Below are 16,716 nucleotides of genomic sequence, written 5' to 3'. Positions count from 1 at the left end.
GCAGTGCTAACAAATGCAGATCATCAGTTTGTTGCAAACAACTGGAACTACCCCTCAGGAGGAGGGCTACGAAGATTAGCAAAAAATGCTCTGGAGGTCAAAGGAGTCCTTCTCTCCATCATGAGAACGCTTTGCCAAGACAGAAGCCTCTGGAAGCGAGTGTTTGCCCACAGTCTTTCAGAGAAGGGCAGAATAATGAACCAAAGAGCCCTTCTTCACTGAGCATGTCCTTGCCCAAGACAGCTCTCCCCCAAACGCAGGGCAGAGGCAGCTAAATAGGACTTTCCCTTCCGATCATTCCTCCGAGCGATGAGGAATTGCTATGGCACCACGCACATCAGGACGAAAGGCAGGGAAACTCTCCAGCGCTCTCAGCATTTCGGCTGGAAGTCAGGCAATGTGGAGGAGGAGAAGGAATTTGCCAACTTGAATGAAGGGGAGGAGAGAAAAGCAGAGCCGGGCCAGGATGAGGGGAAGACAAAGACACAGAAAAACAGGATGGAGGGCAGACCAGAGGCCAAAGCCGGAGGCGACACAAAGGGTAGGGAGACGGGAGCAGGACCCCGTTTCCACAGCCTCAGCATCCACACAGCGACTGCTGGACGCTGCAAAGCCACTGGCACAGGAGGCGAGCAAAGCGTCCTCCGGCAGGGGCTGGTGCCAGAGGATAACACCCCACCGCAGCTCGGCTCACGTGGAGGCAGACCTTGCGCTGAGAATTGGAGGGCGCCAGCTGCAAATGAACCATAGCCTCCATCTGCCTAACAGCATTTGTTTTGAAACGGAGTAAATTACCTGGAAAAAAAAAATATATATATAAAAAAAATCTCTACATTCAGAGACCAGCAATATGAGGCACAGAAAACTTTGGAAATGGCTGAATAGAGATTGCCTGCGCAATGCTCATTTGGCCCCAGCGGACGTCTGCATCACGAAACAAATCTGTAATCACAAGATCGCCTGCAGTTTTTCTCCCACAAGACCTCTGCCCTGCTCAGTCCTCAGGATGGTTCTGCTCACTGAATGCAGCATTAGTCATCATTTCTTTTCATTATCATTCAAGTTGTTTGCCCGTTCCCTCCTACTCTCTTCCCCTTTATTTAGTATGCTCCATCCGACTACTGCCAGCATGGATTACACTGGAAGCACCTAATCTTACCGTCCTTACTGCTCGCACAGTCTCTGACGTGCTCAGCCTCACATTTCTGCGAGGCAGGGAGCGCTCCTCTCCGTGCAGCAGATGGGGGAGGGAGCTAAAAGAAGCTGAGACCTGACAAAGTCTCCGAGAAAACCTGTAAGAGCAGGGGGCTGAACACGAGTCGTCGGCTCCCAGGCTGAACCCTACACCCCACAGAGTTCCCTTTCTCTCTCCTGACCTGTAAGGATGAATTTTAATATCTTCCTGAAATTGCTTCTGGTGTTCATCTGTGGTGCTGGAATGCTTGGCAAGCACTGAATTAATCTTCACAGGATGACTGGAAGGTTTTCCTTAACAGACAGGGGAAAACAAGCGAAGAGGAAATTGAGTCTGAACGTCCACTTCTTGCAGGTGCCTGCCTCAAGACTCGCAGCTCCCCGTTCTCCAGCCCACTCAGCACTGTGGGGCACAGGGGATCTGCAGCAGAATTCCTCCTGGCCTTGGGTGCTGCTGGCAACACGGATCAGACCTCAGGAATCAAGCTGGCTATCCAGAAAATAAGGAACGCAAACTCAGTTGCCACCTGTGAATATTTTAGCTTAAGAATCTAGAATAACATTGAGAAAGAGCAGAGTAATAGAGGCAGGGCCAGGATCCAGTTCTCCAGGGTAACATTTAACAGGCTTCACCATGGGACTATTGTGATTTTTTGCAATTACCTGCCTCATTCACTACACACCTTCTAATTCTGACAAACAAACGAAGTGGAAGTCCTACAGGCGAGAGGCTACCTTGCTCCATACTCCTGATTCATTCCCAAAACACGCTGTACGAGGCAGGCATACCTTGTAGAAAAAAATAAATCTAATCATTCAGTTAGATATGGCACTGAAACAGGCATATGTAACAGGGGCAAGACTGTTGTTCAAATACTTCTGAAATTCGGTATGCTTGATTTTGCAGTAAACGAGGACTCGTTAACTACAGGTTTGTTTTTACTGCACCGTATTGGCTCGTATGTCGGAGTTTGCAGCAATATCTGATGCGTAACATGCACGTTGCACATGATCAAAGACTCGACTGTCATCTTCTTCCCTAGAACAATGACTGCCTAGAGCAGCAGGAGCAGAAATTATCTGAAGGTAGTGTTAAACAACCCTCCTTCTCCCCTCTGGGGAGAGTAAGCAGTCCAGGTGAGCAAGGTAGGAGGGGAGAACAGTCTGCTTTGTGCTAGACGGGCAGAGAGCTCCACATAAAAGCAGGGGAGCTTTGCAGAAGCATGTCCTGACTCCCATCACTGGAGACTTAATGATGGTAATTCCCAAAGGATGATGCATGCTGACAGGCTTTGACACAAACTACCCCAGGATAATATTAATATGTATTAAAGGCTCAGGCAACTTTATTGGGTCGGGCTTGATCAGTAACACATTTCAACAGAGCGTCTCTATCATCTGCCTGAGCATAAGTAAGGGAGGGAAGGAGAACACACGCACGACCTCACCTTGCTTCGGGTAGGTTCACAGACAAACAAGGCTGATCTGTGATGGACTGCGTGCTTGGCACCGCTCAGACCAAGGACCTGGGACACCCTACCACGAATACAAATGTCTCTGTGGGGCTGTTACTGTCGGTCTGTGGGCATGATCAACATCCTTAACCCCCTGACACTGGGCCAGGCAGCTCCTACACAGCCTTTTGCCGTGCATCTGGGCCATCCACCCCTCGGGAAGGAGAGGAGAGGAGGCTGGGGGTGCTGAGGAGGCAGTGTGGGGACACCGCTGCCACAGCACTGGGGGAAGGGGGAATGGAAGAAAGAAGGGCGGAAGCCTTTGATCATGTGTGATGTTAATGCAAGTGTTACACATCAGAGACTCTGCCACAGTAACTAGCATATAAACAGGAGTCTAGTGTTAACAAGGAGGGCTGCTTGAATATGTTTGTATGTTCCTGAGTCAAAGCAATTTCCCTATTCAACAATACATGACACGGTGGAAGAAGTTCAGAAATAAACCAGCCTGACATGCTTAGACCTTTAATAGAATTTAGCTTCTTAGAACTAATTAAATGTTACTTAAATGAAAAAAAAAAAATTCCAAGTACTTGGGAAAGGTGCCAATTTGACAGCTCTGGAGAATGAAATAATCTAATCATCCCCAGAGCACGGGCAGCAGCAGGACAGGCTTCCCCTAGTAACATACCTCGAACGTGACCTGGAAAGGCTGTTGATAGAAACGGGGGCGTACAATCATCGTGGTCTAATGACTTTTCTGCTGAGGCTGCTAAAAACGCTCCTGCCGAGCGCCAGCTGCCCGCTAGGAACGGCGCCGGGACCTGCCAAACCCCTGTCACCCGCTCACCGTCCATCAGGCGACCCTCAGAGCATCGCTCAGCCCGGGCTGATCGACTGACCCACCTCGGACACTCTCCATACGAGCCCAGGAGATGTGAACAGGATTTGCTGTGTTTAATCTGCACTTTTGGGCTCCCACTCGGGCCTGAGAGGAGCCAGCCTGCTGCTGCATGGGATGGAGGCCGGGATTTTTGCTGCCTCCTCCCCGGGAGGAGCGAGGCCTGCCGTCTCTCTTCCTCCCCACGGTCCCTCCGTTGCCGTGCCTTTGCAGCAAGCCTCTGCATTGCAGCGCTGCGTTTCAGGCGCCAGCTCTCCTTGGAGCTCATCGCCGTGCCTGGGGTCCCGAGCGAGGGAGGAGGCAGAGCCCCTCCGGGCCTCGCTGCGAAAGCTTCGTGGGGCCTGCCAACTCGGCCAGCCCAGGCTGCGAGGGGCTGAACCCAACGCAGCTCGCCTCCTCGGAAATTCTGCGCACCACAATTTCTTTTGCCTGCTGAAGCAAAGCCACACGAACCTCCCTCCTCCGCTCCCAACACCACAAGGGACTGCCGAGCGCAGCTGAAGCCTCCCGTTGCATATTAAGCCAAGAGCCTCAGACACTCCCACATGTATCTCACACAGCCGGGTGCTCCTCCTCTTGTCCCAGGCTGCTGCTGGCCTCCCTTCCTCCCCCACCCGGGCTGTCCTCCTTCATTCCCATCACAGGATGGGGCAAGAGCCAGCACAAAGGCAGTCACGTCAGAAGAGAAGATCCGATGCACTGACCTTGTGCAGGAGACGAGCGAGGGAACTTGCTTCTCCCTTCCCTGCAGGAGCCAGGAAGTCTCCACCTTTCCCTCCCACCTACTCCAAAAAAAATACCTAATTTTCGGTGCCCCGGTGACAGCAACCAGGTTCCTAAGGGTTAACGTTAGCTGCTTGTCTGAATGGTGACCTAATTATTGCCATTCTTCACTCTTAGAGGTTACCTGACTACTCCACACATCAATACATTTCAAGATGTGATGTAAATGCAAACAAACACTCTTATGTTTGGAGTTAACACAGTCACAAGATCCCGTGTATCATGTGTTGGCAAGCACAGGAACCAACAGCAAATGACCCACCCTTAAACCTGACCGTTTGCTGTTAATCATTACAGGAGCGTTGCACTTTCCAGCCAGTACAATCAAAGCACGCAAGTTCTTTGAAAATCCCTACACGAGATGATTTCAGCCAAGATCAGCTCCTTTACAAGTCGTACAGGCTTCAAGGTATGATGTCCTCCAGACATACGAACAGAGGCAGTGGAATGCCTTGAAAACAAGTCAGGGGAAGGTTAAATGCAACGCTGCAAGGCTAAAACAAACCTCTGCCTTAAAAGCAGAAGGGGAGGCAGGAATGCCAGAGTAACAATGAAGGCAGAGAGGCACTGCATGTATACAGTCCCTCAGAGATAGGCTTTTCTGCACAAACACATTCCCTAAAGCTTTTTTTATTATTATTATTATAATTATTTTTTGCAATATGTTTATAACCGTGAAGAAATTCAAGGTTAGAACACTGCCGAGCCACCATATCGTTAGTGCATCACTGGCTCCGTAGGGCTGACCCTCAACACCAAGCAGATGGGGAACTTCCAAGGGAAATCTGGTGCAGAAAATGTGTGGGTGCTTCAAGGAACCGCAGACTCTCACCAAAGAATCAATAGGAAAGAGGTATAACTGAAAGAGGCTGCACTATCTGTGCTGCTCTGCTGTAAAGAACGATGTAAAACTGAGATCCTGGCTCTGTAGGATCAAAGTCCCACAGCTTTCTCTTGAGATCAGCTTGCTACTCTTCTGCCCTGGCTCCATTCTTGTTTAGGTCATTCCACTCTGCCTCCCCAAATTCCTTTCTGGAAGAAATCGTGAGTAAATACAGCCTGCAAAGTGTTTGCTGACTCCAGGAAATGGATACTACTGTATTCACAGATGATTTTAGAACTTTCCAGCCACTGCGTATCAATTTGAGCTCCGTTAACATAAATTGTAACATCTCACCATTATTTTTTGAGCCCATAGTCACTGAAAATATTACCCCAGAACTATAAGAAATGTTGCAGCAAGAATGAACAGGTTTGTTACACTTTTAAGCCACGTAAGCCCTTAGCAGGATCACTTTTAGGACACTGTAAAGGAGGAAGGGAGAGAAAAAGGAAGAAGGCTCTCTCACTTGTAACCAAGGTCCATGTGCTGCATAGGGGTGCTCTTCTGTTGCAAATGCTCCTTCTACTCCCGTTGATACAAACGTGATTGCTGTGTCCCCTGTAATACTTTTATACGTAAAGTGCCGTCCATGTAAGAGCCTTCCCCTGGGGAATAAAACATGCGTGTGAATTAAAAGGCTGCGAGCAGCATTCAACAGACTGATGAAGATAGATCACTGTGATACAGCACTACAGCTTCTGCCATCAGCGTGGCAGCCATTTGAAGGCAGCAACTATTAATTTTTTTTAGGAATATATGACTGATTTGCTTCGCAAAGCCCGTCACAAGTCTCCTTCTGAGGCAGGGAGCTCTCCCCTACCTCCCCCCTCAAACTCAGGGCCTTGCTTTAGAGCTCTATCAGCTCACCTTGGTCCCCGTGCACGTCTATCCCCATGACGAGGCACTGATGCATGCATGGGCAGGGCACTGCCAGCCTTTCAGAGAGACGAGAGCTGCAGGAGAGAACCCAGACTCCACATCACGTGGCAGGGTCTAAGCAGGCTCATCCGTGGGACCAAACTTACCGACGGTGACAATGCCCAGAAATCCCCTGGGACTTGACAAATGCAACCTGCGTTAATTATGCATTTCAATAAAACGTCTAGAAGATACACACACATGATCATCTATAGCATCAATTCCCATTTTTTCACTCAGTGCTTTCCGTGGGGACAACCATGCCTCTGGTATTTACGCTCAGAGACTCTACATTACAAGCATGCCTCCAACATGCAAGAAGGAAACCTTCAGGTAAGATATATGGCACCTAACAGCAGTCACAGCTGCCTGATGAGTTACTGCTGGTCAGCTGAGCTGCGGTAAGTGATCAGGACAGACTGTTCACACATTTGTAATGTAAAATAAAATATGTTTGTGTTAACTGTCCCACTGGTTTCTCAACAGGCACAGGCAACCGTGCACCTGCTGCTGATAACTCTGATACCACAGGCACGTAACTCATTAAGCCAAAGTAACTCAATCACCTGGAACCGTTTGTCTTATGCTAACGACTACAACATTTGCCACAGGTATTTTTTAAAAATAGCGCTGATTGAAACTGTGGACGTTTAGAAAAGTCACTTGCAGTGGTATGCAAAGCCCGAACCTTTGAAAGATAAGGCATAGGGCGTACACACCATGTTCTGTTCCTTCATTCACCAAAGTGCCAGAATTTGACTAAAAACACACTTGCATGCATAAACTGACTGCAAATGGGCTTTGTACAAATACTTGTGTCTGAGTCCATAAGCCATAGTTAACAACTCAAGGGATTTCTTTGACAGAATATGATAAGACATCTCTCCTTTATCGTAGTTGCCAGCATTAGACTAATAATAATAAAAGCATACTAATCCTGTCCTGTTTCAGCACTCAAAATACACTGGAGGACAAAAAAAGAATGAGAAACAGTCTTACCACGACGAACACACATGCAAAGAACCATCTGTTTTTAATGTGTTTTGGCAAAATTATCTCAACTCTGGCCTTTAAAGACCCATTGCATGCATGCCTGTATGGCGAAACAATGCCACAAGGCAAAAACTGCGTGTGAGTTACTAGCTGAGGAGGAGGACGGCCTCTCTCACCTTAGACAGAGGGGAATCAGCGCTCCGGACTCCTGGTTGAACTTCAGGTGTACACTCTCCAGCTGTCTCGTGCGGATAAGCTCGTGAGGAATGATAGCTGCTGAGCTCTCGCTTTCTAAACTGTCCTTCCGGCTTCTAGGAGGAGAGAGGAAAGAGATACTTAGGGTCCCAGTGCTGTGTGCCACTGCTGCTGTGATTCAGATCGATTGTGCGAATGCTGAAGGACACAGGAGCAAACTGTTAGGAAGACGCATCTGTGTTTTCATCACCCTACAGAGACGCAGCCTCTCGCAGACTACCAGCCCCAGCATGCAGCTCTTTGCCTTCATTAGACAACCTAGGATGTGAATAGGAGCCTCAACCCTTCCTAGTATACAAGAAAAAAATAATAATCTGGGAAAAACTGGGACAAAACTACACTCTCCAAAGCCAAAACCAGTATAAAATAGCTTGGAAGAATTAGCAGGTATGCCCTCCCTCCCCCTTTTGCTCTGTCTTCAGGTTATTTTAGGCAGTGGCCTGTGGGAAAGGGTCAAAAAGTCTCTTGTGCCCTTGCTGAGTATCTTTAAGGTCTGAGGCACGCCTACAATTCTCTCCAAATTATTTCTTTCCACAGTTCAACCAAAAGGTTTTGAGAACTCTGTTTCCACCAGCATCAAGACAGCCACAAGATGGATTCTGCACGTGACGAGTAGGACATCTGCAGACTGCCTTCCCTTTGAAGCAAGGCTGCTTTAAGACAACGCAGCTTTGCTTCCTATTTATTCATTTCTGCAAGGCCAGCAGCATGTCACGGAGCTACGACTAAAGGTTATGTTGTTATGTGATTAGGAGCTTCGCCAGACAGAACCCTCCAGATAATCAAGCAGGTGTATCTCAAAATACTTGACCATAAACACTTTATATGTTCAAAGAGCAGTTACTTGATAGCCCGGAACGAAGAAGGCAGAACACAGGATTTACAGTTTTTGAGGATGACACGTATTGATGCAACGTGCCCAAAAGTGACTTATATTTTTGTGACCCGATGTTCCATGTTCACTTAAAAAAAGTAAGACTTTGTGAAGATCATTTCTATACAAGAGAATCACCAGAGGAGCGGAACAGAGAAGGCAGGAGAGAGCTGAAAGATGCCACATAGCAGTGTGGTTTTATCTTGCCAGACAGACCAAAAACCAAACGAGGCTACCAGGCTGCATTTGGGAACACTGCTAAAACACGCCCAGATCCTTCCTCCACCCAAGCTGAGCCATCTTGAACGTACATCTGGAAAAAATTGTAAAGAAACAGCTTGAACTTCGTGAGATCACACCTCTACTTGACTTTACATTTGGGTGTTGTCCCAAAATTACTCCCATCCACCACACACATAGTAATGCGGTTCAGAATGGCTTCCAAAGCAGATCAGCCTCCATCCCCTGCCCAGTCACCTAGTCCCAGGTGAGCCTTCCTCTAAAATGGGGTACGAGCTCAGCTCTTCTATCTCACCATGCCTTCCTGCAAAGAAACAGAAACATGCAGAAAAAAAAACAAAACCAAAACAAAACCAGGGCAGCTCAACTCATCTCCCTGCGAGATAAAAACTGTGAAACGTGTCCTGTGTTCTGCCTTTGCCACACACAAAGTGTAATGGCCTCAGCAAGGACACAGTAGGTCAGGACACAGCTTATGCACGGGGTGGGCTCTGGGCTGTCAGTCAGCCAAGTGTCAGGCTGGTGGGTTAACCCCGAGGCAGAGACACAACATGCTTTGTAGTCTATAGGTGGCACTTAAAGCTGTGTTTAATCTACTTCAGCAAACATTTTACAGCTCTTTGTAGGTGGGGTCTTCAAAGAATGGAGTGGGCCAGCATTTTGCAGGCTGATTACCTGAGAAGTGCACGGTTGATTAATGATCAGTTGACCTTAAGCTAAGCTTTGCCTGAACTTCCTTATCAGATCTTATATACACAGCGAGCTGTGGGAAAGTCAGCCTGTGGTCTACCGCTTCCAATCATTCATTTATCAATCCCTACTAAAAGGGTCAGCCATTAGCAACGCATAGTTTTCAAGCCATAAGCTCGCACTGAAATGCAGTTGCGGAGTTTATGCACCCTGGAGCAGATCAGGAGTTACACAGAGACGGTGCCCTCCTCACCTGGATTGCCTAAGTGCTCTGGGCACGTCTCCTACCACAGCGTCCCAGGCAGTCGGTGCCGTAGGTTTGTGCTGGAGCAGGACAGACTGCCGGGGGACGGTTCCCCAAAACCCCGGGCTCCAAACTCCTGGAGCCGAAGGTGGGTTTTTCGGTTTCCACCACGCGAGCCAGTGCAGCTGCGAGCACAATGGGGCTGCAGTCCTGAGGGGAAACAGCCTCCGGTTGTTAATGCAATAATAGGAATGACGACAATATTCTGCAGGCAAGGGGCAAAGCTTTCTAAATCTTATTAAAACCAGCAAACGCTGTTTGTCATTACACACTCAAGAGAAGATGTTGACTAATGTATAACTCTCAAACGGAACTGTCATGACTTTAAGGCTGTCAATAATTATGACTTCACATTAATAAGTAACCAGCCCTTCTGTCAAAAAGGTGAAGGAGTGAAGCAAAATGGTAGTTAATTCTTTGAATGACGTGAAATTATTAATCCTTTCCACAAAACTTTTCCAAAATAGTCACGGTCTCCGTGTTTCTTTTTTTCACTTTAGTGGAGCTCACACGATCTCAGCTATTCAGAGGTAGGGGTGAAACTATGGGAGCAGAAAGCAAACCTCCTAGCTAAGCTATCCATTTCTAAAAGGAGTTTGTGGGTGTGTTGGGGAAGAAGCACAACACATTGAGAGGTGACGGTGTACCCCACGGGCTTGTGGCACCTAATTTTCGCCTCAGCAGAAATCGCCACCTCGGGGCCTAGAGGTGGCCAGTCCCACCGCCCCAGCGAGGGACCCCAAAGCTCGCTGACCCAGCTGAGGCCCTGCTGTGCTTTCATGAGCATCCTAAAAACACCTCAGGAAGGTGGTGAGGGGGGCACGGGCACCCCATGGCCTACATCCAGCCTGCGGACCAGTGCTCAGACCCACGCGGTGGCTGAGGCGAGGCAGTAGGCCCGTACGTCCCACCGCTGCCTCCGCTGTTGTTATATCCCGGGATATGCAACTTCATGAAAAGAAAACAGACAAAAGCAAGATCTGAAGGGTATCTACAGGCTTCAGCTTGTAAAACGGAGATGATCAAGTGAAAGAAAGGTGCTTGAGGAAGGCCACAACCGGAGCTTCCAGGCTCTGAGCATGTGCAGGGACTCTGCAGGACGCATTAAAATTCCCCCCCTGGGAACGGAAATCCTTGTGCTGACTCTTCCAAAGGGTGATAGCCCAGATGGAGGGTCAGCAGGACTTGTAGGGCGTTATTAATAAGATTAGAGGTCACGTTGTAACACGCACTGCCATCCACAGCTTGTACTTTTCAGCTGTAGAGGAAAATTTAGAAAAAGTTTGCTTTCTAACACTAACATCCCTGGTTTTACGACTGTCAGTTACCCGTAAGCCTTTGCTTCCTCCACCCCGTCACCAAATAAATCAGCAGCAGAATTTGATGGAGTTTTATTTGTTATGACTAAGATCTAGCTGACTATCACGTAAAACGTTGCAAACTCGGTCTATTCCAGATTTAATACTTCATCCAACCCACACACAAAAAATTCATGTTTCTCAGTGTCCAGAAAAAACAAGTCTGCAAAAGCCAGGGCTGCTGCATTAGGGAAAGCAGGAGATTTAAATGGAAGCAGCATGCCGGAAATGCCCCAGTTTAAGGACTGCACATCTAGTGTTTTGTGAAACTGGAGGGGAGGTGGAGGAGATTAAAGCGCATTTCCCACTGATTGGGAGCTTGTGGGAGGTGTAAACGTGGGCAGTTGTCAGATTAATTCTTTAGATGATTACATTCTTTTTGTTTCTTTAAAGCTGTTTGTAGTTGGGTTTGATGTCTCCTGTTCTGGGCAAGTGTATTGCTGCAGTTACCAAGGTGACTTTAGCTGACTTTCAACTATTTTTTCCAGCTTCGGTTTCTACCAGTAGTCTGCTTCTGGGCGGAGGAGAGAGAGAGAGAGAGGAAATTATGTTTGGTTTTGTTTTGTTTTTTTAATTTTGTGAATGCTGATTAGCACTCTGTGAACTTAACCAAAGTCATACTTGATTTTTAAAGCAAAGTTTTAGGGAGAGGGGTGGTCAAGCTGTTGCAAAAGGGTCCAACGTGGACCGCAGCCTCCCCAGACCTCTGCCCAAAGGGAAAAAGGGCCCGAGGAGACTACAGGTCCCAGCGTGCTGCGCTCCTCCATGGGAGCAGCCACACGCTGCAACCTGCAGCCTCCTGGGGGCCCTCTCCTCGTATTAAAGACGAGGGTGGCTGCAATCTGCTTAATTTTCTGCCAATTAGCAGCAGCCCTTGGGGATCCTGGAGAGTGGCCAATGCAATCAGCGGGTTGCGCAAAGTTTGGATGTCCCCTCCTTATAAGTCATGTTTACGGCAGGCTCCTCTCGAGCAGTCCCCATGGCAGTTATTTTATGGGATTCAAGAATAACCAGATCGGATTAAGAAAGGTTTATTTATTCTTGCATTTGCATTCCGCTTGATGATCAGAGCGTTTGATCTCAGGGATCTGTCACTGAAGGAGGTCTCAATTCCCTTCCAAGCTCTGTCACTGACACGGAGAGTAATTCCTCGGCGTTTCCAAGTCACCACCCTGGGCACTGAGCTCACCAAGGCCAGGCTCTTGGAAGCTGTCCACGGCAGTGACTCTGTAAAACTGGGTGCCCACCGCATTGCTAACCCGACCTGCAGCCACTTCTCCTGGCTTCCTAGGTACAAACCCCAGCACCACGAGGCAGCAGACACAGAGCGAGCTTACAGCAGCTGGGAAAGAAAGTCTGCCTGGCTTTTTTTTTTCTTCCTTTTTCCCTTCCCAACTGGGGCTATTTCAAACTTCCTCGCTCCCTAATGAAGATATGGTCAAAGATCACTTAAGCGTCGGCAACCTTCCAGTGTCTTTCCCACAGTTTCCCCTGAAGGGCAAACCGGCAGTTGTGGGAAAGAGCCCCGAGCATCTTGGCACACGGCGTTAGGGACACGTCACGGAGGCACGGAGGCAAGTGCAGAAGTGGGGGGGACGCTGCTGCACAGCTCCTGCTGTGGTCGCACGGAGCCAAGGCTCAGATCTGGGTGCTCACCCTCCTGGTTCAACCGGCCGGTGAAGATGCGCTGTGTGAGTTCCCTGGCGCAGAAGGGCTCCAAGGACAACGCCAGCAGCAACAATCTTCTTGCCGCTCACATATCCCTTTGGAAAGCTGCATAATAACTGCTGTCAGTGCTTGCAGGGGCCAGGCTGTTCCAGACCTACAGCTGAACTAGGGCTGAGCGATTCAGGCTGTGCCACCGGCACCCTGCAGGCTCAAACAACTCTTGTGTGCATCAGGTTCCCTGTGCCTGTAAAACCGAGACATTTTTCCACGCAGGGGTGTTGCAAGGATTAAGTCAATGTTTGCAGAGCACTTTTGGATTCTCAGATGGGGAGAACTATGCAGAAGTGCAAATTACTAGCATGGTGACCATTCTGCACTTCTCCTGACACCGGTTTTCCAGCCATTCGCTTTTCTAGTTCGCAGGCTTGTCACCCAGCACTCAGGCTCATGCTGAGAGACACTCCCTAAAGCACACTGCCTCCCCCCTTCAGCATTCCTTACTCAAGCAAGACACCACTGAATGGTGTCTCGATGAGAGAGCATGCCTAAATAAGCAGGACTGGCTTGGAAACTTGCTGCTTAGTGGTTGCAGAATCGCAGAGTCTAGCCAGAACTAGACAGTTTCAGAGAATGCTGAAATGCTCCCCTTTATGCAAAACGTTGCCTCCAAGAACTGAAGACAGGAAACCAGCTACACAGACAACAGCTCCCCTCCGCCCAAGGAAAGCAGCAAGCAAAACCTCGTGCGACTGGAAGACGCACAGCGCAGACGTGCCTCAAAGCAAATTCTACATCTTGATATCACCTTACGAGCTTCCTCAGAAACGCTGCTCGGATGGGGCTCGTTCATTTGCATCAACCCAACACTACGCACAGCGTTTACTGAAAGGAGGCATCAGCACGCCCTGCTTCCCGAGTCAAAGGGGCTACAGAGAGAGCAGCCCTGATCTTGCAAGCTGTTGCACTCTTATTCACTTGTTCCACACCTGGCACTGCATCACACTGTGATCTCGGAGGACTTCTGGAGCGACACAGCTCCTCCCTCTTCCCACAAGGGAAGGGCACCAACCTGAGATGCTCAGGGTGCCCTGCGCCAGGAGGTCACGGCCAGGATGGTGCCGCCAGCCCCACCTGCCAGAGGCTCGCTCCCTGCTCTGTTTGCCAGGGACCTGCCTTCATTTCCCTCCACAGCTGGGAAGTGTTCAGGGCTGGATGGAATTAGCACACTGGCACAGAGCTACCATATGTTAAGGGATCCCTAGACTCAACCTGTTTTTCTGCCGGGAAATTGAAGGCAGATGGGATTGGAGGTCTTTGGGGCATCTGCTGTGGGCTCCCGGACAAATGACCACTGTGCACGAGTGGCCTGGGGGGGACCAGAGTGTGTTGCTGCCTGGGAAATCCCAGACAGAAATACGGGAACCATGCGTGAGCGGCCTGTTGAACCACACTGCTTTATCCTCCTCGACAAGAGGAGGATAAACTCTTGTCGAGTGATAAACTGTAAGGAGATGCTGGATAAACCTTGTGTTTTGTCATATTGACGCAGCCTTGGGAGACCTTTTTCCACTACTCACACCTCACCTTGAGACACCGGGGATGTGTGTGGGCACTACCTGAATCCTGGAACAATGAAGTGTAGCAATTACTGATAATTTTAGCCTCAACTTATGCAGTGATGCAGCTTGCTAGCTCTAGGTTTCTACTCCATGCCTCTGCTGACAGGAGCAGTAGAACTGAGTCAGCCAAGGGGCAGAAAAACATCACTTTCAGCAATGCTGCGTGATAAAGGGGACCCTTGAGGGGTGGAAAAGGTCAAGAACTCCCCTATCCCAGCCCTGGCTCTCACCACAACTGTGGCAAATTAACTCCTCTGTCCCCACGTGTAACGTGGGGATACTACTCCCCTGCCTCACAGGACAGCACAGAACCAGTTGCCAGGAGCAATTACAGCCTCAGCCCTGGAATCTCCTACATCGAGAAATTAAACAGCGAAGGGAGCGAGTGTCACTGATCTCTGACATCTGGAGCCTCCAGCCCACCGAGGTCTGAGCAGCACCAGTGTTTAGTCTGACATCTGAACGCTCCCTGTTGGGAACAGCTCGCAGCATCCAGCAACAGCGAATCTGCAGACTGAGAGCCTGGGAGCATCGCCTGGTTGTGTCTCGACAGCACCTACCAAGCTGAGGGGTCCTAAGAAATAACTAACGCGCCACTGGGATGTACATTTGGATTCATACACGTCTCATTTTTCCAAGGTGTAATCAAGAGTATTGTGTTACCTATGGTCAAAATGATTAGTCAAGTTTCCAAAGATTAATTTTTTTTTTTTTTAAATGCATGCAAACTGATTTAATGGCTGCTTATGAACTGAGCTAGCAGTCATTTGGAGAAACAGATGTCCAATGCAGTTTTAAGCATTAAGAGTGCCTTTATTCATATCCTTAGGAGGAAAAATGGCTACACAGTCTACAGTAATAACACTAATGAATCAAAGTGCTACAGCTGCCCAACAGGGTTTTGACAGAAACCAGCTTTTTTCTCAAAGGAACTTTTTTTTTTTTAGGATTCTGGGACAGTGAACAACTGCTAATATGAATGCTTAACGTGTAAGTATGTGCCTTGCTGAATCAAGCCCTATCTGGAACCAAACAATGTGAGGATTTTGCATAAGCACCAAGAACTGTAACGACACAAAGATGGGGAAATTCACATGGAATCTGGATCTCCAAAATTTTCTACAAATAAATATTCAAAAGTTTGAGTGTTTCTGACGCTGTTTAGTGACACTGAATGCAGAACAGGTTGTCTGCTTTAAACCCTGACAGATTATTGCGTGTGGGTGGTAGGGTTAGGATAAAAGAAAGGGAAGAAAGCCACTATGAAAGCAGCCAGTGGCTGCAAATCTATGATAAATAAACAGCACATTCCTCTTCTGCACGAAGCCATTAGAGTCTATGTCAGCCTTTAACATCCTAATGTCAGCTGGGTGCAAATTTGACAGCCACGGGGTTCTGCGGTGCTCCCTACGGAAAAGAGATTTGGAACAATTTGCCATGCCCCACCAGAGCGCTTCTGTCAGGTTCCTGAGGAGCCCCGAGTGCACCAGTTATTCGCAGGACCCTTGCAACGAACCATGGGTTTGATATTTTATGGTCTGGTGTGTACAGTGCAGGATATGATTACACTCAAGCCTGGTTCCCATCAGCCAGCACCTCGTAATCGTTAACATATTTATCCTTGTGGTGCCTCAAGAAGATGACATTGTTATTAGTCCCATTTTATAGATTTAGAACTGAAGCTCAATAGCTGGACGACTTGCCTTTCGTTACACAAGATTCACAGGGAAGGCCAGAATTGAGACCCAGCTCTACCAGGCCCGAGCAGGATTGCACCAGAAGGATGAGATCCATGTGCAGAGCTGTCCTTCTCAGGTGCCTCTAAGTCCTGGGATGTTACTGTATCTGCACTGGGTTTTGTCTTGCAGGTCTCAGCCTTTGCAGCAGTGTTGTGGTTTAACCCCAGCAAGTACCCAAAGGGAATGTGGATGGAGATATATAACTACACGCAAAAACTGAACTCCTGAGCTACATCCCCCTGCAGCAGTGGGAGACAAGAGACTCCAGACCATGTACGTGTGGTTAGAGCAGGTTGTCCAACCTTGCTCAAATGCTGATGCAGAGACAGTACATTGAGAAAGGCCAAGTGCTGGTAAGATCTTCCTCTGCTGCTTCACCTGTACCATAGTGTGCTGGAAAAAACGTTGACTGGTAAGTTTTCACTAAAGGGTAATCATCAGGTCTGATTTAACTACAGATTAGTTAGAAGTTATGAGTAAAAACTGCTTGACGCTACAAATCACCCATCTCAGGGAGGACAACGCATCAAACAAGTCCCACTGCATCTGTTACACAAACTAGAGAAGAAAAACCACTGCACGAGTCGAAAAAGACCTTTCCCAAACTCCTCTAAAAGCAGTCAGAGAGGAGATAGGAAGGAGGTATTAGGGCACACCGCTGTTTAAGTTGAGGAGATCAGATGTTAACCAGAGTGACCACCAGTAAGACACAGAGCAGCCTGATAGCTCTCTTTCCCTAACAGCAATGCTGTTATGGAGAACCAGGCTAGCTATCAGCTTCCACAGCAGCAGCCACAGACCTCAGAGCAAGGTATTGATCTTCCAGGAGACAAACACTGGGAA

The 16,716-nt window shown here is 48.5% G+C and overlaps 1 protein-coding gene across 2 annotated transcripts in view; it reads right to left on the bottom strand.

Moving 5' to 3' along the window:
• SUFU (SUFU negative regulator of hedgehog signaling) overlaps positions 1-16,716 on the bottom strand; it is a 79,095-nt gene that overhangs the window by 9,855 nt on the left and 52,524 nt on the right. For both annotated transcript variants that reach the window (XM_032191339.1, XM_032191340.1), the window contains exons 9-10: positions 7,303-7,437; positions 5,682-5,820 (exon numbers count right to left, since the gene is read on the bottom strand). In XM_032191339.1, coding sequence (XP_032047230.1) covers positions 5,682-5,820; positions 7,303-7,437 — 274 coding nt within the window. The remainder of the gene's footprint in view (positions 1-5,681; positions 5,821-7,302; positions 7,438-16,716) is intronic.

This window comes from Aythya fuligula, chromosome 7 (assembly GCF_009819795.1).
Source record: "Aythya fuligula isolate bAytFul2 chromosome 7, bAytFul2.pri, whole genome shotgun sequence".
Classification (NCBI taxonomy): Eukaryota; Metazoa; Chordata; class Aves; order Anseriformes; family Anatidae; genus Aythya; species Aythya fuligula.
The sequence above is the reverse complement of the archived record's forward strand: the minus strand, read 5'-3'. Positions and strand labels throughout refer to the sequence as shown.